The sequence below is a fragment of the Haplochromis burtoni genome, unplaced genomic scaffold (assembly GCF_018398535.1).
Source record: "Haplochromis burtoni strain Fernald_Lab_line unplaced genomic scaffold, NCSU_Asbu1 Contig_262, whole genome shotgun sequence".
NCBI lineage: Eukaryota > Metazoa > Chordata > Actinopteri > Cichliformes > Cichlidae > Haplochromis > Haplochromis burtoni.
This window is the reverse complement of record NW_024582623.1, coordinates 685,903-713,880: the sequence shown is the minus strand read 5'-3', so window position 1 is coordinate 713,880 and position 27,978 is coordinate 685,903. Positions and strand designations below refer to the sequence as shown.

The 27,978-nt window shown below is 39.0% G+C and overlaps 3 protein-coding genes across 4 annotated transcripts; 1 reads left to right on the top strand and 2 right to left on the bottom strand.

Moving 5' to 3' along the window:
- Window positions 1-80: 80 nt before the first annotated feature.
- On the bottom strand, window positions 81-6,433 carry zgc:113276 (uncharacterized protein LOC553748 homolog). 2 transcript variants are annotated; one of them, XM_005943301.2, is made up of 10 exons: window positions 6,287-6,433; window positions 5,743-5,953; window positions 4,941-5,125; window positions 4,642-4,857; window positions 3,074-3,488; window positions 2,709-2,830; window positions 2,374-2,613; window positions 1,977-2,138; window positions 1,699-1,788; window positions 83-1,607 (listed from the first exon to the last, which is right to left on the bottom strand). In XM_005943301.2, exons 1-10 carry the CDS (start codon window positions 6,410-6,412, stop codon window positions 1,437-1,439), a joined length of 1,938 nt encoding a protein of 645 aa, XP_005943363.1. In that variant the 5' UTR covers window positions 6,413-6,433; the 3' UTR covers window positions 83-1,436. The 2 variants fall into 2 exon arrangements, with proteins under 2 accessions (XP_005943364.1, XP_005943363.1); XM_005943302.2 differs by lacking the exons at window positions 2,709-2,830; window positions 3,074-3,488 and having other exon boundaries at window positions 81-1,607.
- A 3,836-nt stretch (window positions 6,434-10,269) lies between these two features.
- Window positions 10,270-15,175, top strand: il1fma (interleukin-1 family member A). The gene is made up of 7 exons (XM_005943298.3): window positions 10,270-10,467; window positions 10,598-10,716; window positions 11,663-11,759; window positions 12,021-12,363; window positions 12,824-12,949; window positions 13,117-13,256; window positions 14,903-15,175. The coding sequence occupies exons 1-7, from the start codon at window positions 10,456-10,458 to the stop codon at window positions 15,119-15,121; spliced, it is 1,056 nt and encodes a 351-aa protein (XP_005943360.1). The 5' UTR covers window positions 10,270-10,455; the 3' UTR covers window positions 15,122-15,175.
- A 628-nt stretch (window positions 15,176-15,803) lies between these two features.
- ace2 (angiotensin I converting enzyme 2) lies at window positions 15,804-27,575 on the bottom strand. Its single transcript, XM_005943300.3, has 18 exons — window positions 27,245-27,575; window positions 27,007-27,165; window positions 26,786-26,879; window positions 26,014-26,157; window positions 25,553-25,668; window positions 25,285-25,390; window positions 24,433-24,530; window positions 24,097-24,269; window positions 21,734-21,960; window positions 20,900-21,044; window positions 19,732-19,830; window positions 19,382-19,504; window positions 18,989-19,161; window positions 18,346-18,404; window positions 18,132-18,229; window positions 17,934-18,050; window positions 17,261-17,455; window positions 15,804-16,815 (listed from the first exon to the last, which is right to left on the bottom strand). Exons 1-18 carry the CDS (start codon window positions 27,431-27,433, stop codon window positions 16,719-16,721), a joined length of 2,412 nt encoding a protein of 803 aa, XP_005943362.1. The 5' UTR covers window positions 27,434-27,575; the 3' UTR covers window positions 15,804-16,718.
- Between the last annotated feature and the right edge of the window lie 403 nt (window positions 27,576-27,978).

The window sequence follows — 27,978 nt, the reverse complement described above, 5'->3', positions numbered from 1 at the left end:
CGGCAACACCACAAACCTTATCAAACACAAAAAAGTAAATTATAATACAGAATATGATGATAAATTTATGATGGACAGGCGCTGCTAGCGCGAGACAGACATCGCTCGCGCTCGCTTTGTTGCAGGCAGGCACGAGTACAGAGGGAGAACGTGGAGCTGTTGGCGGACGTGTAGCAGGTGACGATTTGTCACCTAGCGTAAAATGTTACGCTTTGGGAGTGAGAACGGGTTGGCTCTGCCACCTGGGCTACAGCCAGGGAGCATTTTGAGTTGATTTTTGGTCAGTTGGGTGGGTTTGCCAGCTTTCAGTTCTTGTTTGTTTTTGTTTTGTGTGTTTATTTTTTTATCTTAAAATGTGAAAAACTTAAAATGTCAGAAATCTGCTTTTCATAATATAAATATCCTTATATAACTTCCATTTGACTTAAATTTAATATTAAAAAAATATGCATTTTTAAAATAATCTTAAAATGTTATTCTACAAAATGCGCAACAATTTAATTTTTAAAAAAAAATCGTTTTAGCTGTCTGTGGGACCCAGGAAGACAGTATACCTGTATATCTACACTTTCTGCACTCCAGCGTCTTCTGTTCCATGTGAGGGGATTTTCTCTGAGGCAGGAGAAACTATCTCCAAGAAAAGAAATTCGGCCATCACACAGTGGAACAAATTCTCGTCTTAAATAAAAAACAAACGGAATGACCTTAAATGCATCACGTTTTTAATTTGCAAGTTCATAAGCGTTTTCCCTTTCCGGTTCACAATCAATTCTACCCTCAGGTCAAAAATATGGATAAGAAAATTGGCCTAATTTAATATTATTTATAAACACACCTGTCCAGCTGTCCTGTGATTAATTGCATAAGTACATGGAGGCAGGACCTCAGAGCAGAAGCATAATGTGTTGAACATTATTATGTATATTATATATATTTTTTCACTTACTGTATTTATCAACATCAAGAAGTCACAAGTAAAGAAAGACCACACCATGGGGCATGATTAGACAAGGAAAGTTTGTTGATCAAAATTTATTAAACAAATAAACATCAATTTTTTTCACTCAGTGCTGGTGAAATTTTTTAGGTCTTCCACTTGACGTTTTTGTTCCATGATCCTCAGGATCTTTTAAGAAATTCCAAATGACTATCTTACTGCGCCCCATCTCAGTAGTGATGGCGTGCTGCGAGAGACCCTGTTTATGCAGTTCAACATCAGGACTGTATGTCTGACAGCCCATAAATAAAGTACCCATAAAAATCAACGTTTTATTAAAACCACATTTGTTGAAGTTCCCAAACTTGATCATATATTCAGTCATCCACATTTATTTTTCTCCAAATACACCTTGACCAGGATAACCAGGAAGAGATGACTTCTATTTTTGAGCAATGACTAGCAGCTATTTTTGACTTTCTCAGGCTAAGTGGTCATTTTACAGCCAAAACAGACCTCGCATCTGTTGAATGTATTCTTCAGTTTTTGGTTTTTGTCCACTTAGTTCAACAGCCTGCCCACCCTTCTGCTGATGGCGGCCTATAATGTCCTTGGCAATCCTCATGCTGGCAGCCTGTCCTCCAGCGAGGTTTACTGCATGAGGTCCAACCTATGTGAGAAATTGGGGGGAAAAGGCACGGACAGCCTGTAATATAACAAAAAAAAAAAACATCACTACAAATACAATCTGTAAAACTTACCTGAAGAGCTGCGTACTGCCCCATCAGGTAGAGTGGGCATTCTTCTGTCCACTGTAAGCTTTCCGTTATGCACGGCCATCCGTCTATCACCTAAAGAACACAAAACACATGTCATCAATAATTTATTTTTATATCCAGAGACTGATTGCAGAAAAAAACTACATGAAAACATAAAAAAATTCCTCATCATCCAAGTAATTTCCAAAACCTTTGTGCATGTACAATACACTTCTGTGCTGTACATGCACAAACACTACACATTTCTCTACATAACACACCTGAATTGGGAATTCCTTCATCACTTCAGAAAGTAATGGGTCCTGTTTCACATCAAGTTTGCAGCCGGTGGCAATCCAAATCTTATCTCCAGTCCAGTGCTCCCCGGTGGTGAGGGAAAGGCTCCAGACCTGGTTTCTGTAGCACCAGCTGGCTTCACTCACCTAGACGGTGTGAGATTCTTTATCTCCCTGTTCATTATAGGCCTTATTTGATATACAATGCAGGCAATGCAGTTACCACACTGTCAAGCCAGTGAGGTAACTGCATTGTGCAACTCAAACATGGGTGACTTGTCCACATTAGGATGCTGGAAAGGTAGTAGAACTCAGAAGTTTGTCATTACTTGGTGGGTCATATCTCATTTTACTCTTGAGACCTTCTACACTGAATACAAACCTGACAGTACGTCTTCACATCCACCTGTCCGTTCACTATGAATGGCTGCAGCTGGATGTAGGCCTCTGGGGTGACGGCCCCTCCCTTCCTTGCCTGATGAATCATTGCAAGGCGTTTGTGGAGACTCCTCTCATTGTAGAACTGCCGTAGGTAGGCTTGGCCATCCATCTTGATGCCGTGCTCCACATGAGAGTAACGACCCACCAAACTCTCAACGTCACCCACGTCAAACTGTTTCAGCTGTGGAAGAAAACAACACGAGCTAAAATGTGTACTCGAGTTGGACAGAATTATTATTAATTTTTGGTTCATGTGCCGTTTTACAGTCTCTAAACCTGGAGGTGTTTTCTCATAACCCATGTCACATGGCTGGCACCTTGTTGCAGTGCAACTGAGATGACGTGAGCGCTGGTCAGACCTCCACCAATGACCATTACTCTCTGGCCGGGCTCACAGACTACATACAATGACAGAAACACACAAGCACACAGTATTTGCACAGGGAGGAGCAGGTGTGAGGATAGGTGCCAAATGGCCAACGAAGTCTGCAGAAGCAAAGACATTTATCAGAAAGCAAAGGTTACAGCATTCTAGGAAACGTGCAAACAACTCACAAAGCGGAGTTTTACTTTAAGGTACTGGGGCACTAAAGCTTTAATGTTTATGCAATCAAATTATTTCTAAAAGAAATCTCACATACCTTGAGGAGCAAAAGTATCTTTGTCTCTCACACAATTTGTTTCTCGAGGTTTTTGCTTAGAATTCGGCAGATGATGCATGAGATGAACTGTATGCAGTAAACGCTCCTCTGGGTAGCTTTCACCAATGCTTTTCACCCACGATGGGATGTTTGCCATCTGGGCACGGGTCGGACCTGTTGCCATGACGACCTGGTAGGCTCTTAGGATGGTGCCATCTTCAAGTTGGACTTGAAAATATTTAGCTGTCTTCCCCGCCCCATTTCTCTTTGCATCAGACACCTTGAAGACGTCACTCTGATTTTCCTCCTCCTGTTTCAAGTTCTCGTCTTTCATCTCTGTCTCGTCTTCCTTCACAGGGGTGATGTGCTCCACTGTTCCCTTCAGCAGCACTTTTTCCAACTTGTATCTCTCCACCTGTGTTTTAACTGAAATAGCTAAGGAAACGGCAATTCTCAAATTTTGGTGCTCATGCTGCTTAAATTTGGTAGGATAAGTGGTAGCAATTAGCAATTTATTGTTGCCGTTGGTGTTTTGGTGAGTTTCTCGAAGCAGCAGAAGATGTCATCCAACATTAGTTACATTATTGCAAAGTTTTTTTTAATAGTGAACTAAACTCAAACCTAAAAGTAGGTGTGAAAAAAATATTTGAGTTGACCAAAATAAAAGATAAAAACTACAACTGTTAAAAACAAATATAACATTGAAACTAACTAAACTAATTTTGTGAAGTTGTAAAACCAACTAAAATAAAATATGGAGGATATAAAATTAGTTGGATTATTTCTTAAATTATAAGAATAAGGTTTGATGAGTCTTTGATGGATGTCTATAAGACCACGAGTCAATTGTTTTCAAATATTGATGTTCTTATTGTATTAGCTTCAAGTCAAGTCAAGTTGGCTTTATTGTCATTTCAACCATATACAGTTTAACAGTACACAGTGAGACGAAACAATGTTCCTCCAGGAACCAAGGTGCTACATGTAACATAAATTTACAACATAAATTAACAGAAAACACTAAACTAGCTAACTAAGAGGCTTAGTTAGCTGGCTAGCAGAGACAAGACAGACTGACCTAACATAAATTCCAACATAAATTAACAAAAAAAAAAAAGCTTGCTGGTTTTCTTACATTCTTAAATGTTGCCTCTGGCATATGTCCTCCATACATTAAAAATTAAAAAGACTTAACTATGAAGCTAATAAAAACTAAACTAAAACTAGACATCTTCAAAATAATAAAAGCTGACAAGAAATCCCACTGTTTGAACAAGCTGAATCTAAAAACAAAATAAAATCCTAAAGCACAGCTCTGTTCCAAACTTTGATGCTCCCCCAACAGCAACAGGTAGAGAAGAAATCACATTGTCTAAAAGAAATGTCTCATTTTAGGATTCAAAGTTTCAAAGTTTATATTCTGTTTTGCATGCAAACTTCTCTTATTCAGTAACACAAATGTGGTGTTAAAAGAGCAGCAATCAAAGCTTACAAAGTGTACCAATCAATGCAGTGCACCTTCAAACAAGACAAGCACACATGCTATTTACACGCACAGCTGCTCTCACCTGCTCCTTGAAGAAATCCACACTTAGTTTTGCTCCTGGCAGACTGAAGGACAAACTCTTCTTTAGCCCAGAGCTGATGTTTAGACGTTTCCTCTCTTTCTTGCCGAGCCTCATGTCGTTAAAGAACGCATTTTCATCCAGAATATAAACCTGCTCTGGGAGGCTATGAAGCTCTGCCGAGCGCTCGCACCTTAAAGCAAATTCCTGCAGCGCTTTCTGTCAGGACAAATATTCACACGTTAACACCGTTCTTATTCGTACCTCATTTCCACAGTAGGGGAAGTCGATTGTGCTTCTACCTTATTAAGAGGGTCTGTGTGCACCAGCGAGTGTGAGCGCAGATGAGGGATGTTCAGAGCTGTGAACTGGCTCTCCCACAGAGCAGTCCACTCTCCATAGGTGTCCACCACTCTGAGACTGAGTGGGGAACAAACTGTCCTCTCCGATGTGGTTAACTTTGCATGTTGCACCTCCATCGCCTGGCCTGCAGAATATTTAATTTGTCAACAAAGAGAACAGAGAGAACTGTTCATTCTTATTTACAGCATCAGTGGATATCAAAATAAGTGCATCTTCAGTCTCATTATCATGTTCACTCAGTTATGTCTGAAAAATTGGCGAATTACAAAAGCCGGCTTTTTTTTTTTTAAACAGTCAATTTAAAAACTATCCAGAAAAAGTCTAAATGACTAAAAAAAATCTAAATTATCTGGTTCAGTTTGTGTGGATACTTGAATTTTATTTATTCGTAATAAGATACTTTAGATTTTTATCATTTGTAGTTTAGTTAACAAAATATTACAAAACCATGAAAAACTCCCAGTTTCTCATCACTCATGTTCTTCAATCTACTTGTTTTGTCTGACCAACAGCCCAATAATATTCTCTGCCTTTTTAAAATAAAGTGCAAACCCTTTATAAACAGATCTACATTATGTCTGGCATTTCTGCTTAAAACGGTTCAAACAATCTGTCTTCAGTTCATTTTGCCTGGATGGTTTGGTTAATTGCCTGAAAATGTTTCCCTGTGAACACTCAGATTCTCAGTAACAATCCTAACATCTTCCCAGTTTTGAGAAAGTAAAGATAAGCACACCATACCATCTGTTACCCTCTTCTTCCTCTTCATCTTGCTAGTATTGGGCTTGTTGCTGGATGTTTCTGTGCTTGGCTGAGACTTGGTGGTGGAGGTGGAGAACAGCGAGTCATGTCTAACATCTGATTTTGGGTCCCAGTCATTGCTACATAGCAAGCTAGCCAGGGTTAGGGCATGAGGGCCACTTCCTATTATTAACACATCGTGTATCACCATCTGAAACACACATACAGTAATGATGTCAAACAGTACAACTCTTATATTGCTGATTTTATTAAAGACAACACCGAGAAAGTTGGTATGGGTTTCTGAAAAGCAATTTAGGAAACTTCAAACAACACAGTTTGTCAAAGTTCACTCGAAAATGCAAATACAGACTTAAGCTGTCTTGTTTTCTTGCCAAGATTTAAGCAGATAAAATGCTACATACTTATCAATACTGTAAGAGTCTTTAAAACTCTCCCAGGTAGAGTTTTAAAAAACTTCTCAGGAGGCAGACACACACTTTCATGCACAATTTCTCATTGTATGTTTAGTATGTCACAGTACCTGTTTGGATTTATTCATCAGCTTATTTTGGCTTCTGAGATGGTGAAAAACTGGCCAGTACACTGGATTGAGGGTCCACCGTGTGCCGCTGTTACCAATGTTGCGACAGTGGAGTGGGCTTCTCATGTAATTCAATCCACCTGAACATCTACGGATTTAGCTGAATGTCAGTGGCTCCACAGGGCACGCTGGAAATAACTGCAGAATGTGTGGTTGCTTGTTTGTGTGTGTGCGCTTGTATAAATTTAGTAACAACTCATCATAGCAGCAAAGCATCAAAGTCCCTGCATAACAGATATGTTTGCAGTCATACAGTTATGTGAAAAAGAAAGTTTTTACAGGCTTCTAGCTGCGGACAGCGCTGATATTCTCTGGAGGCTTTAAAACAGGTGTGTCAAACATAAAGCCCAGGGGCCAGAATTGTCCCAACAAAGACTAATAATAAGTGAAGGAGGGTATACATTTTCATGAGTTTTACAGACTGTCTTATTGATGAAGACCTCCCCCAAGGCTATTTATACAGCACTAAAGTAATTAAGTAACAGATAAATAACTAAATGAGAAAAAAATTCTTTTTTCACTGCCTAAGGAAATTTGTTTGTGTGGGGGGGTTTTTTTTGTTTTCTTTGGAGAAAAACAATAAATGAAGACAAAAAGAAGGACATTTTCTGTGAATTAACAAAACATTCTGTTTCATAATTACAGGACAGTCTGCACAATGAGCCGCCATGACCTTCTTGTCACAAACTGTCTCACTGACCATTATTTTTGTTGAATTACTAGGTTTGGGTCCAGGTGACCTTCATCTTTACAATAAAGCAATGTTCACACAGCCGCTTACAGACAGTAATATATATTTACTCCCATCCGCCAAAGCACAATGAAATCAACCAGTTAGAAAATACTAACTCACTCCTGGTGGCCGATTGGCGGGACCTGGTGCCTGTGGCCCGGCTGGGCCCCTTCCGGGGGGTGGGGTGCCCTCAAGCCTCTGGCCTCTGGGCCTGAGGCCTGGTCCTCTCTGGCACAGCTGGCTGCCGGAAGAGCCCGTGGGCACGTTACAGCAACCCCCTCTGGCCTCTGCTCCGTGGCTGCTGGGTGACCTCTCGTTTGGGGCTCTCCTCAGCTCTTCCCAGGAGGGTGGCACAGTTGCCCCTGTGGTGGTCCTCCTTGGGTCCTCGTACTCTGGGGCCTCTGGATGTCTGGGGCCTGGATCTCCTCCATACCTGCTTCATGCCCTGGGGCACGGGGCTATGGCTCCCCACACTCCCTTGCAGATCGTTACATGGAGAAACCTTTTGAATAGAAGCGTGCTGATCCACACAGGTGTGCACACGGGTGTTCACAGACACAAACTACACCTTTCTTGGGTGCTAACTCAAAGCACATTGTGCGCTGTCGATCTTGCGTACTGCACAATAACATTTAATATTTACTATCTACTGTTATCTACTGTTAGCTAGTTTATTGTGATGGTGTTGTATTTATTATGTTGCTCTTTTTGGTTTGTTTTCTCTTCTGTTTTTTCTTATACAGGTGATCCAGGTGTTGTGTTTGTTTTTTCTTTTTTTTCTTCCCCCCTTTCTCACCGTCTCTTCTCCCCTCTATTTTTCTTTCTCTCCCTCTCTTTCTTTCATTCTTTCTCCCTGTCCTATCCCCCAGTCATGTCTGTCCCGTCTGTAACAACCGAAAATCAAAGCAAATAAATACATAATTATAATTAAATACATAATTAAATGGACCAATATGGCAAGGCCATGATGATCCAATTGGTAAAGTAAATTCGCTTGGCATCTTTCTTGGCCTTCAGACAACAATTCTGATGGCTAAAGATCCAAAAGGGACAGGCAAATCAAATAAAGAAAAAAAAGAAAAAAAAAGAAATTCCCAAAAAAAAAGAAAAAAAGAGAGAAAAGAAAACTAACTCTTACAGACACATCACACATGTGTGACTGGATAATTAGATTCAAAAACAACATTGGTTTTGTTATTGGGAAGGGAAAAGGAAAGACAAGCAAACTGCCATTTATCAATAACATCAAGATCCAAAGAGGGATAAAAAAAAATCTATTAAATATTCTAAAACCATCATTTAAAATGAGTTCATATCAATTGTTAATACTTTCTTTCATCCATTTGGTGATGATGTGCAGTGTTAAAAGAATGAAAAACAGCTTTATGATTTATTCAAATAATAAATCAAACAATGATCCACATAAACAGGCTCTTGTGGAAAATTTCAAAATTACTTTAAATAGGAGTTCAGCATTCAATGCTGTAAAGTAAATATCCAGAAACCCTCTCTTCTCTTCTCTAATAAATCATGGTGTCCTCCACTAGGTGGTGCTGAGGACAAAAATTGTGAGGACACTGAGCTTGTTCTCACTCCCGAGGCGGAACATCCCAACGTTTTTGTTGCGACACTATATCACGTTTCATGTCATTAAAGTGGGCTAAAACACTGTAATTCAACACAAATAATGATACGCAATACACTGTGTGGAGGTCAAATTATAAATATGTATATACATTATAAGCTCAGAGATTTGTGCTGACTTCCTTTTTTGTATAATAAGATAGTAATTAAATGTGTATTAAAATGACAACCCTGCTTTAAATCCATCTCTCTCAGTTGGGTAGCCATGGCTGCTGGTAGCATGGAGGCATCACAAAAATTACCTTCTTAAAATAAACTTAAGAAACATTGTTTTTCTGAACTCATGATAGGTTGACCTTTTTTGAGCAAGAATATGAAATATGTACTGTACAGCAAGGGGTGCATCCAGAATTTTTTCATAGGGGTGGCCTTATAGGGGCCACTAAAAATATGGGGGGGTCACACCAAAAACTGAATTTCCAGTTTTAATATGCTGTCATCAAATATAGGTTACTTGAAAAACATGCCCTATATGAGACTGAAGAAGTTACTTGGATGAGTGACATAATGTTTCTCCCACTGAAAAAAGTCCAGATGAACAGAATCCACTTTTTGGGAGTTGTATGCCTGGTTAATTTCCCGCTATTAAAGTTGATGTGACATAAAATAGGTACATATGAAAATCAAAAAACATTTGGAAATCCATGTTAATCTGTTTTAATTGACTGGAAGTCCCAACCATCACTTTAATGATTGTCAGCAGAAGCAGCTTAAGATTCACTTTCTCAGAGTGGAGTTAACTTTAAGAGCAAACTTGTTCAGGAAAGAAAAATAAGCATTCGATCATGTTGCCTGTCTCTGTGTTGTCCCTGAGATGCACCAGCGATCTGTCCAGGGATTGGCACCAGCTTTTCTGCAACATTTTTACATTATTAGGAGAGTTTTGCCAGGGGGTTGGCCAGGGCCCCCCGGCCCCCCGTTGGTAGCGTCTCTGTTTAAAGCAGTGAAATGTACAAATTAAGAAGTGGCATCTTTTTACTTTTTAAGCGTTAAATTAATAGTGAACGCTGTACTTACGGTTTTGAATGGAGGAATTTTACTTGCATTAGACGTTCACAATCTGGTACTGTGTTTTTTCTAATGTACCGGCAGACACGGGTAAAAATGAACTGATATTTAGTTACATTATATATTTCCATCATAACTGTCACAGGGGAAGAGATTTTTTTTCCCAACAGCTTACATGTGATCTGTGATACACTGTAAATCTGACTGTTGGGATTTATATTTGAAGCTTTTCAGGTTTTCATGCTAATTTTTTAATCCTTATTATTGGTGTTTTTAAGGAAGTTTAAACGCAGTGAAAGAAAAAAAAGGGATGTTATATGAGTAATATTATATAGTAGTACTATGTGATAATATTTTAGTCTCTATCAGTTTTGAAAAGGGGAAGTGTGTGACTTATCAAAGCACTGTATTTGTTGCTATTGAAAAGATATTTTACAGTTAAATCATAACCTTCTTCTTCCACATGCTTCACAAGTTCTGCTTTCAAACAAACCATATACTGTGTCCACTTTTCATCAAAAATGTTCTAATCTTCTCTTACTTCCTTTTTTGACAGCAGTTCCCCATCCACGACAGTGTCAGTGTTTTCTCACTCACAGTTCCCCTTTTTGTTCTATAATAAGTTGAAGCACAGACACACTGGAAGACTTATAAACTGCCACTTTCACCGGAGTCTGTTTCAGTCAGTGGTATAACGCTATCTAGAGCGGACATTGGTGCCAACATGGACATGAAGGTAGGTGACAACGCTTAACTGTCCCCTAACAATAAGCATTACATGTAGTGAGATACACTTAAAAGATAATCCTGACATGATTGTCTTTGTTGAGAAAACTTAAAGTTTGTGTTCTTTTTGTACATTTTAGGATTCTCTGGTTAAGGGCGGTGTGCTGATTGCACACAAGATCCATGAGGGAAAGCATCAATATGTAGTGGAGAATGTGGTGAAGTACAAAATGGAGAATGAAGGAAAACTTTATGTCAGGTATAATTTGCTCTCTGTTTAGCGGATTCTTTCTCTTCAACTATTTTCCAGGTACTGCTATGAAAGAAGCTAAGACAGTTTTACTGTAGAGCCTCAAAAGTTGTAGTCATATAACGTTGCACAGACATCCAACTTCATGTTATGGATTTTTTAAAAAAATTTTTTTAGCAAGACCATGTTTTTGGTAAAAACATATAACTCTCTTAGTTTTTATTTATATTTACATTGAGGTTTTCTCTCCAGCTTACATGTTGAGCCTTCTATTTTTCACCCTCATTAAACATGAAGCAGTGATGAAAGATGTTTATTTATTGCAATAATTAATTCTTAAGGAATAAACTGAAATAAACTTGGTATAAAATGAACATATACCAGTCAAGTACATTGACATTCGACCAGATCCCATTAAATGGAACATTTTACATCGTAAAATGTAACAAAATTACAAAATTTAAATGTGATAAAATTACTTAAAGTCAGCATTTTGTGCAGAATTTCTTTTTCTTTTCTTTCTTTCTTTGAGCATGAGTTCAGTTTCGAGTATCGGTTTGTTGCATACCTAATTATGTAATCCTGTTTTTTCTCTTATTTTCACTGTTTTCAAATTCTACCACTTAATCGTTTCAACATGATGCCAGAAAAGTTTGAAACTGTGAAATATTATAGGTGAATTGAGCAAATGAACTAAGATGTATTATATAATTCTGTTGCCTTATTTTGTAATTTTATTCCAATTTTGGGTGGATTTTTTTTGTGTTCATCTCTAGCTCAGTGTACTCACGAGACCTTCTGTAGTGGAAAAAATAACCCCTTTAAAGAGTAAAACTAGTAAATTATTATTTATGAACACACTCTAACTCCTTTTATTACATCTGCCAAACACAAAAGGGCTCAGTAAAGCACATTGTACATTTATTTTATTTATTTACTGTTTATTTTTTATCAGAAAAGGAGACAAGCTTCTGCAGATAAATGGCATGGACCTGAATGATCTTACACCTGAGGAGCTGGCAAACATGATAGCTGAGGGGAGTCCAATGCTGGTGAGTTGAGGACTTCTAGTTTAGAGATATTATTTCAGATACAGTCTTAGAAGATTAAAAATAAAATAAAAATAAAATAAACAATTCATTGTGTTTCACTTTATATATGTAAACATTATGAAATTGTGTAATGTGATTCAAATTTCTGTGCTTATGTTCTTCATAATCTTGGTAAATGCTACCTGCGAACATCTTTTTTCTGTGTTTATTTTGGTTTTGGGGGGTATTTTATATTATCCTGTTTCTCTTCGTTCTCTTCAGACAGTGTGCAAACCAGCCAAGGAAGAGGACCACACTGAGCAGACATCCCTGACTGAAGACACTTTACAACCAGTCTCTAAAGAGCCCACACTCATCAGCTTTAGCTGGGAGATGACAAGGGAGGATGACCCAGAGGGACCTGTAGTGGAACAGCAGGAAGAAGAAAAGGAGACGGGGAATATTGAAGAGGATCTTTGCCAAGCGAAAACTGAGGAGAATGAGATGTTTGTTGTTGAGATGACAAAAACTAGCATCTCTCTGGTGAGAGGCAGGGGCTGTGATAAGACAGGATGTACCTTTAATGACATCATCATGGTGGCAGAATCCAGCACGGTGACGCTCGGTGAGTAAAAGCAGTTTTACTCTCCTGCCTTTTCTCATAATTAACTTTGCTAACAGCAATATTTACAGTATTTAATGCATTAAAGTGTTTGAATGTTGTGAGGCAACTGGGTATTTCTTTTGCTTCTGTATATTTGTGGTTATCTAAAGAGGAAGCTACTGAGAATGGTCGCATGTTTACACCCATGAACCAAAATGTGTCCTGGCAGCTGTTATGACCTTGACTAGGCAGTTTTTCTGCAGACCCCTATAGATAACTTATGTGTTGTACAACTGCCTTCAACTGGCAAAATTAAATCTCATAAAGGAAAAATGAAACCTGTGAAAGTCGAGATCGATGTAAAGAACACAAGACCACTGCTGTGAAATCACAGTTTGAAAACGGTCAGTGCAGTCACCTTTGTTTTTAAAAAGGGATATGACTTATAAACAGGGGCCCTTGTTCCCATTCTTACTTTCAGTTCCGAGAGGAGGCGGCAGTTTCCGGCAGGAAAAGTTGTCGAATGTTTTAGTTGAAAATCTGGCCACTCGCCAATACCTCCGAGGTATCTGTTCTGAGAAGATCGTCTATGCTTCTCCAAATCCAGGTTTGTCTTTCAGAGCAGGACACATCAACGTGGCACTCGTGGTTTTCAGATGAGTTTTTACTGAAGCTGTCATCATTCACATTTACTCCAGTGTTAGGTAGAGTAAGAAAATACTCTGTTCTGATAGAGAAACTGCTCTCATTATTTTGGTTTCCTTTTGTGCTCAGAGAAAATTACTATCTACTACTACAAGTCAAGCGGTTTCAGAAGGGGTTCCAGTGGGATGCCAGTGGTGCTAAACCTCACCGATTCCAACTGCTTCCTCATGTGCTGCAAGCAAGCGGACAGGGTGCTCCTAAAAGTGGAGGTAATAAGTGTACGCTATTGATTTTGACTGAATCATGGCAGTGAAAAAAAAGGCTTGATAAACATTTGTTTCTCTGGACTCAGCCATCATTGTTCAGGGGATGAAAGCATTGCATGCCCGTTTCTGTCCCTTGTTCTATGTAGATACACTTCTCACTTTAAAAGATTTGCTTAGACAGAGTTATGTTACAAAAAATACATAATGGCAGAATAATTAGCATCTCAAATTAGTAGTGATATCAAAATTGTTTAAATATACACAGCTTAGGCATAACATTATGACCACCTGCCTAATATTGTGTTGGTCCCAAAATTAGCCTTCCCCACTGAGGCATGGACTGTGGTATCAGGCACCAAGATGTTAGCAACAGATCCCGTTAGTTATGAGGTGAGACCTTCATGGGTCAGACTTTTTGTCCAGCACATCCTAGAGATGCTCAATTGGATTTAGATCTGGGGCAATTTGGAGACCAAGTCAATACCTCAAACTGAAGATATGCTCCTCAAACCATTCCTGATACATTTTTGCTTTGTGGCAGAGCATTTTATCCTGTTGAAAGAGGCCACAGTCTTCAGAAAGTACCATTTCTATTAAAGGGTGTACATGGTCTGCAACAACACTTAGGTATGTGGTACTTGTCAAAAATTACATCCACATGAATGGCAGGACCCAATGTTTCCCAGAAGAATATATATAAAAGCATCACACTGCCTCACTGGCGTGCCTTCTTCCCATAGAACATCCTGGTGCCAGGTGTTTCCAAGTACGGAATGTAAAACAAAACCAGACCATCATCTGTAGCTGCTCCACAGTCTAATTCTGATGCTCACATGCCCATTGCTGGTGTTTTCAGTGGTGAACAGCAGTCAGAATAGGCATCCTGGATGGGCTGTGGCTATGCAGTCCCTTACACAACAAACTGCGATGCACTCTGCATTCTCACGCCTTTCTAGTTCTTTCACTTTGTTTAGGACCAGCATCGACTTTTTCAGCAGTCTGATGCATGTAGGGTCAGCTTTCGCTCCCCACGTTCATCAGTGAGCCTTGGCTGCCCATGAGCCTGTCGCTGGGTCACCGGTGTTCCTTCTTTAGACCATGTTTGATACTGACCACTGCAGCCCAGGAACACAAGAGCTGCAGTTTTGGAGCTGTGCTGACCCACTCATCTAGCCATCACAATTTGGCCCTTGTCACACTCACTGAAATACTTACTGTTTCCCGTTTTTCCTGCTTTTAACCCAACAACTTTGAGGACAAAATGTTCACTTGCTGGTGAATATATCCCACCCACTAACAGGTGCCACAATGAAGAGATCATCTTCATCAGAGTTGAAATCATTTGCAAAATGAAATAATTAGGAGATTGAGTTTGAGTTAAGTATTAGTCAAAGGAGCTTGCAAAGAAAAGCGTCTGGACTTCTTTAAGTTACTTGAAGACCTCTCATCCAAGAAGCTTCTTCAGTTCTAGTTAGTTAGAACTGAAGAAGCTTCTCGGATGAGAGGTGAAACGTCTTGTTGTCTCAGTTCGTTGTCTCAGTTCGACAATCGTTGTTGTCTCAGTTGTACTTCATTTCATTGTGATTTGAAGATGTTTATAAGGAAATTGCCATTTTCAAGCAAACTAATCCACGCTTTCATCCCTTTAGACATGTGAGAAGCAGAGGCTGAAGCAGATCTCCAAGAGCGATGAGAGTACCCTCTCCTTTGTGTTTTACATGAAGGGTGACTCAGCGAGACGACGGAGATTTGAGTCAGCATTGTATAGCGGTTGGTTCATCAACGTTTGCAACACAGACACAGTGGGCGTGGCAACCCTGGATGGACATACAGTGGATCAGTCCTTCCTCTTCATCATTCAAAAGTGACGGAGAGTCATTTTCCTCTGCATTTTCAGGACTCAGAAAAGTCAGTTACATTTTTAAAAAAAATTCTTGTAAATATTTCGTGTGACCTGGTTCAACAACACAAACCAACATCCATGTTTCAAATTCTGCTGCTGCAGAAATCCATAGTTCTCTAACTCTTTAAGGCTATGCCTTTACACAGCTGTCATTCCACATGTCCCTACCTGAGAGATGACGTGGAAAATGATCTCAGACACCAACTGTAGTGTTACGCTTTCGTTTTTTACTTGCCTCAGTGACCTTACCCCAAGTGATGAATGGGTCATCCTTCTTGTACCCAGGCTCTGCTTCCTCTACAGAAGGTAAGTCTGTGGGATTGAGGAGATCCTCAAAGTATTCCTTCTGCCATCTGACTTACATCCTCAGTTGAAACTGGCAGCACCCGTACCACACACCGCAAGTTTCTGAGTTGCCTGAAGATTTGCTAGAATCACTTTGAGGCTGACTGAAAGTCTTAATGCATGCTGTCACCAAACACATTCAAGTTTTTGCTTCAGAGCCACACTTCTTTTTTGAACTCATATTGTATAATCTATATGTTTGATACAACAATACTGTTTCCAATATATTATAAGACATTGTAAGGAAAAATGACACATTACAGGAACGATAAATAATGGCCCAATGCATTAACACAACCAAACATATTTAGAATTCTTTTTTAATAACACATCTCAGACGTCCTGGAAATCACACCTTTAGGCTTTGATTGTATAATATCAACTCATGCAAATGTACTACTCTCCTTTTCGCTTAATGGTCACTCACTGCTTGCGAAAGAAATGTCTTTTTTTGTACACATGCGCAGCTGACAAGTAAAAAAAAGTTCCATTGGTAAACTGTGTAGCAGAATTTTTTTAATGCAACATTCATGTTTTTATTTGATCATTTTTCTTTAGCATCTAGGTGTATAATGACAAGATTTGATACTTTAGGAAATCTCTCAGGTTTGATATGAAAACACAGTAAACTAGACTAAAACGAAATGTGTGCTGTGATTGAAGTGTGCATTTTGACACGTAGGTGGCATCATCATAAATGTGACTTGAATTTGCCTAACTTTTGCAATTATGAACTTTATTTTTAAAATGATACTTTAAACCGGTTATTATTATTATTATTATTATTATTATTATTATTATTATTATTATTATTATTATTATTATTACCAAAACAGTTAAATATACATAATTGCACAGGTAAGTAAAAGGGTTTCAAAAAGGGAGGTAAGGCAGTGTGTTAAACTTGTTACTTATTGTATCACAAAATACTGTATAATAACACTTTAATGACACTCACATGGAAGTATACTATGTAAATGGTAATTAAGGATACTGTTCATTAACAGGGTTATTCACTGTTGCCAATTAACAACCTTCAGCATAATGCTTCACATTTAGCACTGTTAATGTTCTGTTATTGTTGATTGGAGGCCATGCAGCACTGATGAAAGAAGAAGAGAACTTTTAAAGCTTTACTTTCCCATTTCTGGGAAGGCTATGAGATCACTGGACACAAGTACTGATCTTCCCTCTGATCTACTACGACAGCGGTAGACTCAGAATCCAGTTTGCTCATTGTCACTGTCATCATAGGCTTTGTTGCTTTGTCCATCAGTGGATGACTCATAGGGGTTCTCCACACCAGGCTTTTTCCTATAAACACAGAAACATTATGCACATAATTAATTTAATTGGAATATTTTTATTTTACTCATTTAGTCACCAAGTCTATGTGAAGTCAAGATATCATTTGTGAAAAGGGGCAGACTAAAGCTCTGATGGTAAAAACATACAACTGCACAGACAGACTTGTAATATCTACATATAATTAAAACACACATACACAACTCATCCTGTTAAACCTGCAGCTCGAAGTCTTCTCTTCACAGTTGAAACTGAGACTCACAGAACAGCTTTACATTTGAACCCATTTTATGTTCCCTGAAAAAGGCCTTTTTGTATAATTCTGAAATGTACATTATTTTTTCAGTTATCAAGCTATTCATTGGACTTGAATGACTTGAATTGCAGTAAATAACTGGAGAAATTGAGCAGTTCTAAAACTTTTAACCGGTAGTGTATATTTGGGTCTACTCACTTCCTGCGCTCCTTGACACCAGAGACGACAAGGTAGACGCCGGCTACCACCACAATGCCCATAACCACACCAAATACCACCAGCCACACCTGCACAGGTTGCTCAGTGGGTGAGGCCAGTGTTGGTAGGATACCGGCAAACTCCAGAGTATTATCACCTAAGTTGAAGGCGTCGTTGATCCGGCCTCGAGCTAACCTGGAATAGATTTTAAATGACTTTATTATTGCTTTACAACTCATAAACAGGCACAGGCGACATTACTGCCAGGTTGGTTATTTCAGGTGTAGCAGGAGGGAGTTAAATTACAACTCTTATAATAAAAAAAATAAAAAGAATATGTTATAAATGTATGCTGTTGTTATAGCTGTGCCAAGACATTTTTAAAAATATTTCAAAGAGTTCACAATTCATTTCATAAGAAAAAGGTTTGAGCCATAGATCACCAAAGACACCTGCGACTAATCCTGTAAAGACCATGGATGTGTGAATAAAACAGCAATTTGATGGCAATTTGTGCCATGTTACTGAAGTTCAACATTTCCATCCAGCTAAAAACTGCAACTAAAAAGATTTTAAATAAATGAATTTGCTTGGCTACTGCAGCTACCTTAGGATGCTGAGCTCAGTGCTTTGGGATATTCTGTATTTAGCCACTCACGCACTTGATCCTCACCTGATGGCTTCCTTCAGCTCATTCTTTGGGATGAATTCAGTGGGTGTATTTGGGTTTTTGGCGACAACGTAGAAAGAGATTCTGGGAGTCTCCTTATAGGTGATGACATTAGTTGTTCTGCATGTGCAAACAGAGAAAACTCAAACCAAACAATTTTTTTGTTTTGCTTAAAGCACAAAATATCGACCTCATACTGACGTGAAAGGAAGAGTCTTGTTCTTCTGGCTGTAGTACTGCCTCAAGGCATAAGCAATGTTGGCCCGGAACAGGTAAAGCTCATTGTCATTCCAGGGGTACTGAAACACATAAAAAAAGCAAAACAATGGGCATGACGTTAAACAGACAGTATTTAACTTCATAAGTGCAGAATTCCTGCAAAATTTCTGGTGCAATGACGATTTTTATTACTCACAGCATCATCGCCCATTGCAGAATTTAAACTTAGTCTCACTTTAATTGAATATTCTGGATCTGTAATGGGAACAACAATCAGTTAAAGACATTTTAAAGATGTATACCTGTATGATAAATGTGCTCCAGCATATTACGTTAACTAGCATAAAGTCTAGAAATAAGGAAGAACAGCTAGCTGTAGGGGTGAGGACCCAAAAGCTGACTTTTGATTTTAAGATTTTAAGAATCGATGAAAGCTTAGAGGCTAACAGGACCAGGAAAAGTGTGAGAAGAGTGGTGATAAATTAAGGACATATGGTTGGGAACAGAAGAATGTGACACTAATTAAAATGTTGTCTTCTTTGAGTATAAAAAGCAAATTGTAAAAACAAAACCCGGCATTTTGAAAGCTGTATTATGCTGGACGATGACAACTAGATTCAAGTAAATTACTGTCAGTTCTAAAGTTTGTGTACAAATAATTCAATGCACTTTACACGTGCAAGTACAGACTACAGAGAGTTTCCTTCCCACGTTCAGTCTTTTATCAAGTAGTGGCATCAGGAAGAGCGGTATCAATCTCAAAAAACACTAAATACTATTACTCCAGATAGATGATTTTAGTGCTAATAATTTTCATTTTGGGTATCTTTTGTACTTACATTGATCTTCACTCCAGCCTACCACCCTGTTGCGTTTCTTGTTATCTGCCTGCAACCACTCATAAAGTTTATGGAAATAGTCCAGCAGAGGTTGGGCATCCATCTTTGTGTCACCAGATATTGCTTGCAAAGCCCTGGTCCAAGACTTAGACCTTCCAAGTTCTAACATATTCCTAGAAGAAAACAATGAGGATGATGATGATGATAAATTATTCCACCACTTTTAGACGTGAAGAACAAAAAAGTAATACAATGTGCTAGAGCAAAATCCTGCACCATTTATGCTGTAATTTCAAATAGCTACATGGACTTCCTAGAAAACATAAACAGACTGTTGTGATAAGAAAATCAAGCGAGCGAGGTTAAAAATGAAGAAAGGGAAGTTGTATGCACCTTAGCTTGGTTCCTGCTTCGATAGAATTAGTGATGTCACATGCAGACAGGTCGCCCGTGTGACCGGCCGCATCGCAGAGCGCTTTTTGGAACTGAAACTGGTAGATGGTTCGTGTGAAGTACCTGGATCGAAAGCAGTAACAAATGGACACACACACACACACACACACACACACACACACACACACACACACACACACACACACACACACACACACACACACAGGTTCAGTTTAAAGTGAACTGGGAACTGCACCAAATGGTCATAACTGCTATAATTTAAGAATTAAGTCAATCCACAATCTGCAGTGTTATTGACACAAAATGCAGCTTTAGATTGGGATTGTTACCTGATGAATGAATAGTCTCCAGACACATGGAACAGAGCGGGTGGGTCACAGTAAGTCTCATCTCTTGGCACTGGCTCCATCACCCCAACCATCTCTCTCCTATTAAAACAACACAGAATCAATAATACAAGCTGTCAGGCCTGCAGTGAAGCAGCTGCTAAACTGCACAAAATGAAGACCTTCTTTTATTTCTCTAGTTTTCAAGTCACTTCCCTACAGTTATGCCCGCTTTGTAATAACATTTCTGTTGTGTTTTTGTTGTAATTTTCCCCAGCTGCCAGCAGAACCAATCCACAATGGATTTTAACTTGAACAATTAAGATGTGGTTGAAGTGCTGACTTTAATTCGAAGGATTAACTACGGTTTTGCATTTACAGTTTAGGAGTTAGAGACAAAGGCAGAGGCAAACTTTTACATTTAAGGACTGTTATTAAAACTTGGATTAAAAACTCCTTTGTTCTTGGTGGCTGCTTGAAGTCTAAAACCCATGGACATCAAAAACCGTGTCTTCACTTAAAATGTTCTCACAGGTCTTTATTGCATCAATATTCAGTTGCTGCATTGCATTTAATAACTACAAAGAAGGCTCTGTTGAGTTGAGATTAGGTGACTGGTTTGCACCTTGTTGTAAACTCTTTGCATTTCCAGTCAAGAAGGCACATCTACGTTATAGACTTCCATAACGGTACAATGACCTTCTTGAGAGTGTTGTGATGTTGTGGAGGTGTTATCGAGCTGGCCTGTGCATTAATTCTTTTTAATAACTTTGATTTGGTCACTCCTATTCTTTTTAACAGGTTTATGTTGGTTTATTCAGCATAATTTGGCCTACTTTACTTTAAGTCTTTGAACATCAAATTGAGATTCTAGTGAAAAGCAGACAAATTTAAATTCAACACTTCAAATGAACTCTAAATCTTTGGATTCATTTTTCATGGAATTGAATTCTTTTTTTTTTTAAATGGCTGTAATTCCTAAGTTTGCATGAACAGTTTTCATTAAGTGCAAGAAATTCTGCACCTCATTTGCATATTGTTTGATTTTAAAATCTCTATAGGGATTTTAAAATCAGATGCAAAAAAAATAGTTTAAAAAAAGTATGAACCTAACTGTAATCTGATGACATTGAAGTAAACTTTATACTAAATATTGCATAACTCTGCTCACTTCATCTGCCACCAGCGTTGCATCCATTCATCCTTGGTGATGTTCCCTGCAAACACCTGCCACCTCCATTCCTCCAGCATGTAGGTGAAAGGCAGGGTGGCCACAATAGTGAGTGCCTGTTTCAGCAGAAAGTTGATCTCTGTGTCTGTAAAGCATTAAACACAAAGACAGTTTATGATTCAGAGTGAGAACGTAATTACATTTTACAAATGCTTTATTTTTATGTTTATGGCCTCTTTATCAGAGACTGTAAATCGATGACAGTTTGAATACCAGTTAGCATAAGGCTGCAGGTCATCTTATCCTGATATAGCATGTAGTGCTTAAGTTATCTTAACCCTACATTTAATAATCCAGACACATTGCAAAATTAAATCTGCAATAAATATTTTTTTTTTTGCTACGCAGAGGCAATAAAAACAAGGTCAACGTGTTCATAATATCTATGTTCATGTTGACAACTTGGTTACTGGCCAACAGCTTATTATGCAACAAGGGGCAAGCATCAGGACAGAAAAATCAAGCCAGTGCCCAAATGCCAGAAACGGCAGTTCCTCAGGTTGTCCTTTGAGGTTGTCTGTAGAAGTGAGACACCAGCAATTGTGACTACCTGAGTTCTAATGTTGGGTATATATTGAATGCTCCTGTAAAATTGAGGGGACAGAAAACTAAAACAATGAGCTGAAAGAAGTTAAAATGCTGCATACAAAAACTGCAGAGTTAGGTGATTGCTCTCTGTAGCTTACTCGTTCACCTGTTTCTTGTTATTATAAATCTATTGGTTAAAGCAGCTTTAATGTTTTGAAGCACCAGTGCTGCCCGCAACAGCTGTACCTTGATCATAAACAAAGTCAGCAGGCAGGAGATTCAGGCTCTGTAGGTGTTTGGGTGTTGCAGCAGAGAGGGACATGATTTCTCCAACAGCCTCGTGGAAACCCTCATTGGCTCCGTCCCTCAGAAGGTAGGACAGGTTGCGGTAAGCCATCTGGTACTGGTTGTGTCCCATTTCATGGTGTGCTGTGAGGTAGTTGTCCATGTTAACCTGGGTGCACATCTTGATCCTGAAGATATCACGGGAGAAATGCTGATATCAGCAATTACATTGTGTGACAGAGACACTTCATACTACTGTGATCGGTGACCAGTAAGAGAGCAATAGTGAACTAAGTGAACTCCAATCACTAAAAGCAGAATAACTAATTAAAAAGAGGTAGAGGACTTCAGTTTTACACGCAAATTCTTTTCCTGTAATTTTAAACCAAACTGACACACGAGTAACTATAAAATTATTTTGCTTATTTTGCATTTTGAGAAACGTTATTCTAGGCAGTGTTGGGGAAATTATATGAATATTTTACAACCTAGACTTTGGTTATCTTTATCAGCAGAAAAGGATGATTCAGCGATTAAATAGCATCACAACATCAGTGTTCCAATAGGTTTATTTTTATGGCTATCATAATTCCCAGCTGCCAACTTGCTTTAACAAAAGTCAAACCTAGATAAATAGACAGATGGATAGATAAAGCAAAGGTTCTGAGCCACCTCTTGTTCTTCATGTCTTGCTAAGTTTTGCTAAGACAATGAGCATCAAATAACTTGAAGTATGCAGGCTTGGAAATACAGTATAAATGGCAAACACAGAGTTTGTACAATTCGAAGGAGCTTGAAAGTCGACATCTTGTATATACACCTTTTTTCCTCTTGCCTAGGAGAGCTTGAACTCTCTTAATAAGCTTTCTGTCATTTCTGTCAAGGACCCTTTGCCGCCTTTCTTTCTGGCACTGTTAGCAACTTAGATGTTCTCTTTGCCAGCTCCTTTAAGTTTGACAAGCAAGTATCCACTATAGTTAAATCTAGTTTCTACCAATTGTGTCAAATCTCCAAGGCCAAGCACTACATACCACACAAGGACCTTGAGAAACGAATCCATGCTTTTGTGACCTCTAGATTAGACTACTGTAATTCCCTTTACTTTGGTCTCCACTCCACCCTTCTTCATAGCCTTCTGACAAGGTTTGCCTCTATCACTCCAGTCCTTGCTGACCTGCACTGGCTCCCTGTCAAATACCGAATTGAGTTTAAAATTCTGTTGCTTACCTTTAAAATCATAAACAATACTGCACCGTGCTACTTCACTGAACTCCTTTGTCCATATACCCCTAGGAGAGCCCTAAGATCATCAGGACAATTACTCTTAGTGCAGCCTAGATCCCGGCTAAAGACCAGAGGTGACCGTGCTTTTGCCCTGGCAGCCCCGAGCCTCTGGAACAATCTTCCTGCTGCTATTTGTGCTTCTAAAATCTCCGATTTAAATCTTGGCATTTAAATCTCAGTTAAAAACGTACTTGTTTGACCGAGCATTTTCAGTTAGCTGGTGCACTTCCCCTATATTTTACCCTTATGTTACTTATCTTCCTACTAATGTCCCACTGTATAAATACCCCCACCTTATATTTATGAATACCCTGTAATTTTATCTTCTAAACCATGCTCTAATGTTTTACTTCTTACTCTGTCTGTACCTTTGGGGGTTTTTGTACTCTGTTATAGCCTTTTATCTTTTATCTTATGTTTTAACCTTGTTGTGAAGCACTTGGTGTACCTTTGGTTTTAAATGTGCTATATAAATAAAGTTGTATTGCATTGTATTTCTTTGTGAAGTCTTCAGGAATAGTTCTCCAGGCATCTTGGAGGACATTCAAAGCTCTTCTTTGGATGTTGGCTGCTTTTTGTTCTGTTCTCTAAGGTGATCTCACACTGCTTCAGTAATGTTAAGGTCCGGGCTCTGGGGAGACCAACCCATCACTGATAGTGTTCCATTGCATGCTTTTCAATCAATAAAGATTGATCCGGTACACTTTTACTTTATCCGAAGTGTGTTTGGGATCATTGTTGTTGCCAACCAGACAAATACCACATCCCACTGTGGATCAAAATCAGAGTCTCACTGTATCTCTCTCCCGATCTCCTCTTTATATTTTGACACTGATTTGAACCAGAAAATTCACATATGGATTCATCGCTGCGTGAGATCTGCTAACACTGAGTTTCAATTTTACAAGGTGCCTTAAGAAATTTAAGTTTTGTTCTTTGCTAAGTTGTTAGTTGTCTGTAGATACAAAACTGGTTAACTCATAAAGAAATGACAGGTGTCTTAAGACTGTTGCACAGTAGTGTAGCTGTGTATACTCTACCTAAAGTCCTTTCTGTTTCCCATGTCCCAGGCTGTGGGGTGACAGACCACATTGCGTCCATCATCGGGATGTACAAACATAGAGTCAGTCCAGAAGTTGTCAAACATCTTGTAAAGGCCCACAGACATGAAGAACTTCTCAGCTTCTCGGAAAAGCTGAAGCTCGGTCCAACCCTGAAATTTAAGATGACAGGTAGGGAATTTCTGAGTATACATATTTATTTTCCATCCATCCACTCTATCTACCATTGGACAAGACACAGGGTACACCCTGGACAGATAACCCCAAGTCACAGGGCTGTCTTTTTTTTTATATAAATAAAAAGTTCTGCAATACCTTGTCCACCATAGACTGACTGACATCGATATCTGGTTTGTCAGGATAGGGCACTGTTAGAGAATAAAGGTTGGTCCAGAATCTTCCCCACATGTCACCTGAACAACCAACAAATAAGAAAATTATTTTTTCATAAATTTTCTCCTTCTACAGCAGACTGTAGCTTTTTATATGTGCACAATGCATGTGGGTGGATCAGTTATTTCCAGCTAAAAGCCACATGTACAATATAATAAGTCTGTTGGCATTATTTTTCTGTAGCACAGAGAGGTAGTGATAATACATGAACAGCAGAGGGAGACACACTTTCAGTTCTGAAATTATGAGACCTTGCATGAACTATCTGTTCTGTCAACAACATTTTTGTTGTTACAGTTTACAGATTACAGTTATATGTTGTCAATTACTCTTTTCTTGTCGTCAGGTATCCCACAAGCCCCATGAACAAAGACTCTACACTTAAACCAAGGATCAAATAAGAAAATATTACAGAAAGTGCAGACATGAGGGAGCAATGATAATAGGGGGAATCAAATGTAATACCCCGCCCCCACACACACACTCAAACGTTTTCTTTAAAAGTTATTTGTAGCCTGATAATCAGAGAGGACAGGAAGTGAAGATCTTAATTTTCTGTATATGACGAAACAGATTTGAATCTTGACTCTTTCATGATAATGATAAGCTCCTGATGCCGCTCTCAAATTTGTTTCGCAACTGTGCTGAATTTATGCCAAAAACACCAACTCTGTAAAATTAAAGCATATAAAAAATGTAATTATGAGAGTAGTAGGTGGATATTTAGTGTCAGTGTCTTTGGTTTCATTATTAGCTTTGAAACCAGAAACATACCCAGCAAGTGGGCTGGGAGAAATCCATCTGAATCAATATGCCCTGGATAGACCTCCATAAGCTTGGCTCTCACATAGGCATGCAGCTCCTTGTATAAAGGCAGGATCTGTGGGGGGGGAAAAAACCCCAGTGTATTATTCTTGTTACAATTATTATAAATAATTTATGTTAATTACGTCACACAGTCAATAAGCAACTGCACATTCTAACTGTCTTTAATACAGAGGCACTGAAGCGTGAAGCATGCGTCACACAGACATGGACGTACCTGTTTGTATATTACACGGACATCTTCCATTAACTCATCGCCTGTGTAATGGTACATGATGTCGTCCTCAAGAGTCTCATAGTTGTATCTCCAGTAAGCGCCATAGTCTTCAAAACCTGCACACAATAAGCGTTTGTGTCAGAGATCATGAAAAAACACCAAATTAAATGCTTTTTTACATTTTTTGGTGTTTTTAGCATTGATGGTAATCACACTTAAAAAGCATAATGTAAGATATGACACTACTAGTGTTACATGAGCGAGATGCTGCCAAAGCAAAATTAGACCTCAGTGGTGGAGGAGTGGTCATGATCGCTGAACACTATCAGCTCTTGTCTCACTATCTTCACTGAGAATCAGTTTATATCTCTACAGGTTCCTGATAAAGTTAGAGTCTGCATCAGGACACACCGCAATGAAGCTTGTCTGTTATTCATTATTTTTTCATATTAGTTCCTCACCATTTAGCTTGGCAGCTTCATTCTTCAGATCCACGTAGTCTTCGTAGAGAGGTCTCATCCTCTTTCCTACTTCTTTCCTCCAGCCCTCCCACACATGGAGACGTTCGTCATAGTTTCGACTAGTGGCCATTATTTCGTCCAGTCCTGTAAACAAGGAAAGACACAGAGCGGTGTCAGGGCAGGCTCACACTGAAGTGAGAAAACAGAAAAATGCCCATATTCTCCCCCAAAAACTAAACTAAACAAAAAGAAAAAAAAGTAAAGTTGGGTTTGTTCCTGTATCCATTCTGACACTGATCAAGAACAGGTGTGCGCCTTGGGCAAGTAGGCAGTCCATTACAGGCTTAAAAAAGACAGACAACCATCCACACTCACATTTACACCTACGTCAAATTTAAAATCGCAAATGCATCTAACAGGTAATTCTATTGGATCACGGGAAGAAAGTCAAGAACCCGGATAAAAGCTGTGCAGGGCAGACAGAAAGGCCCTCACCAGGCCACAACATTCAAACCCAGAGCCTTCTGACTGTGAGGAGATAGCGATGAATTAGTGCTATTTTATTATTTTATGGTGATTTCATTTACTAATCACACGTGGAGCTGCCCGCTGCTGCGGTCCCTTGTGACGAAAGTAGCTTTACTGCAACAAATACAAACTTTTGTCCCAAACAGACACATTTTCATCTTCTTAGCGAATAAACTGCTCTGCCTGTCTTTGACAGCAGCAGGCAGCCACTTCACTACAACAGGTCCTAATAAGGAGAGCTTACCTGGCTCCAAAGTCAGACAGTTAAGCGGGTTGTCAAGCATACACACTGTGGCTGTGCTGTAGATTGTACTCATCTCACTCATGACTTTATTCAGCTACAGGAAGATATGAAAGAATACACAGCGATAAAATGTTTCATTTGGTGTGGAAGACTACTATATCTGTGCAGTTTGTCCAAATGAAAATTTGCCAAAGTTGAATTTAATATTTAAATAGTCTTACATGTGCAGCTTTATCTGCGGACAAAGCACCAGAGCCTTTGTCTTGTAGGGAAATGAGCTGTAATTTGATTTCCAGGTCGTTGACCTGGTCGATGGGGTATTTCTGGGACTCTTCAGACATTCTGTTGTAAAACGTGCCCCAGATCGCTCCCTGTTCTGCCTGTGGAGAATGACTTCAGGTTTTATAACTCAGTAACAAAATAACCACATTTTAAAGTAAGTGTTTTCCAAGTGCTGACCTCTTTGTCTGCATTCTCCTGTGTGATGTTGGTGTTGTAGGCCCATGATGCCAGCGAGTACTGGTACATAAGGTCACTCGCCTCCTTGTCAAACCTGTCCAGGAATTCCCTCGCCTGGCTCTCCACGTCTGACTGAGCAGAAACAGCACAGGACACGGCCAGGAGCGTTACAAGAATCCTCGGAGACATGCTGGCTGCTTCAGCTCCACGCAGACAAACTCTCACTGAGAGGGAAGGACTCTGTTATACAGTTTCATTAACCTTCTGTGCTGCCTTGGCCTTTGGACAGTAGAGCCATAACGGAGGGTGTATCTGAGTTTTCATTTACAGATACAATGTTTCAGAGAAGCAGCAAACATCAGTGGGCCGTCTTGACAAGAGGGGAAGTCTTAGTTTTGCTTTGATAATTATCAAGATCTTTTGTAAGCTGTACAATTAGTTACATGTGCACAAAATGTGCTGTTTTGATGGGGCCACTTCCTCAAAGGTTTTATATACTTTGGCTGGAAGTGAAAGGGTTGTTGTTATGAACAAGACATCAGTCTTATCTTAATTTTGTATACTTCATTTTGTTTTACTTCATTATTTATTATTACTTCACTTTATTACTTCTCCTTTTTGGCTTTTTTCTTTTGTCTTTAAAAAGTTTATTAAGTTCATGTTGTTTATTTTACTTCCCATTTGGAAAAGAAATAGAAAAAACTTATAAAAGACTTGCATCAGCTTTAGCTTGC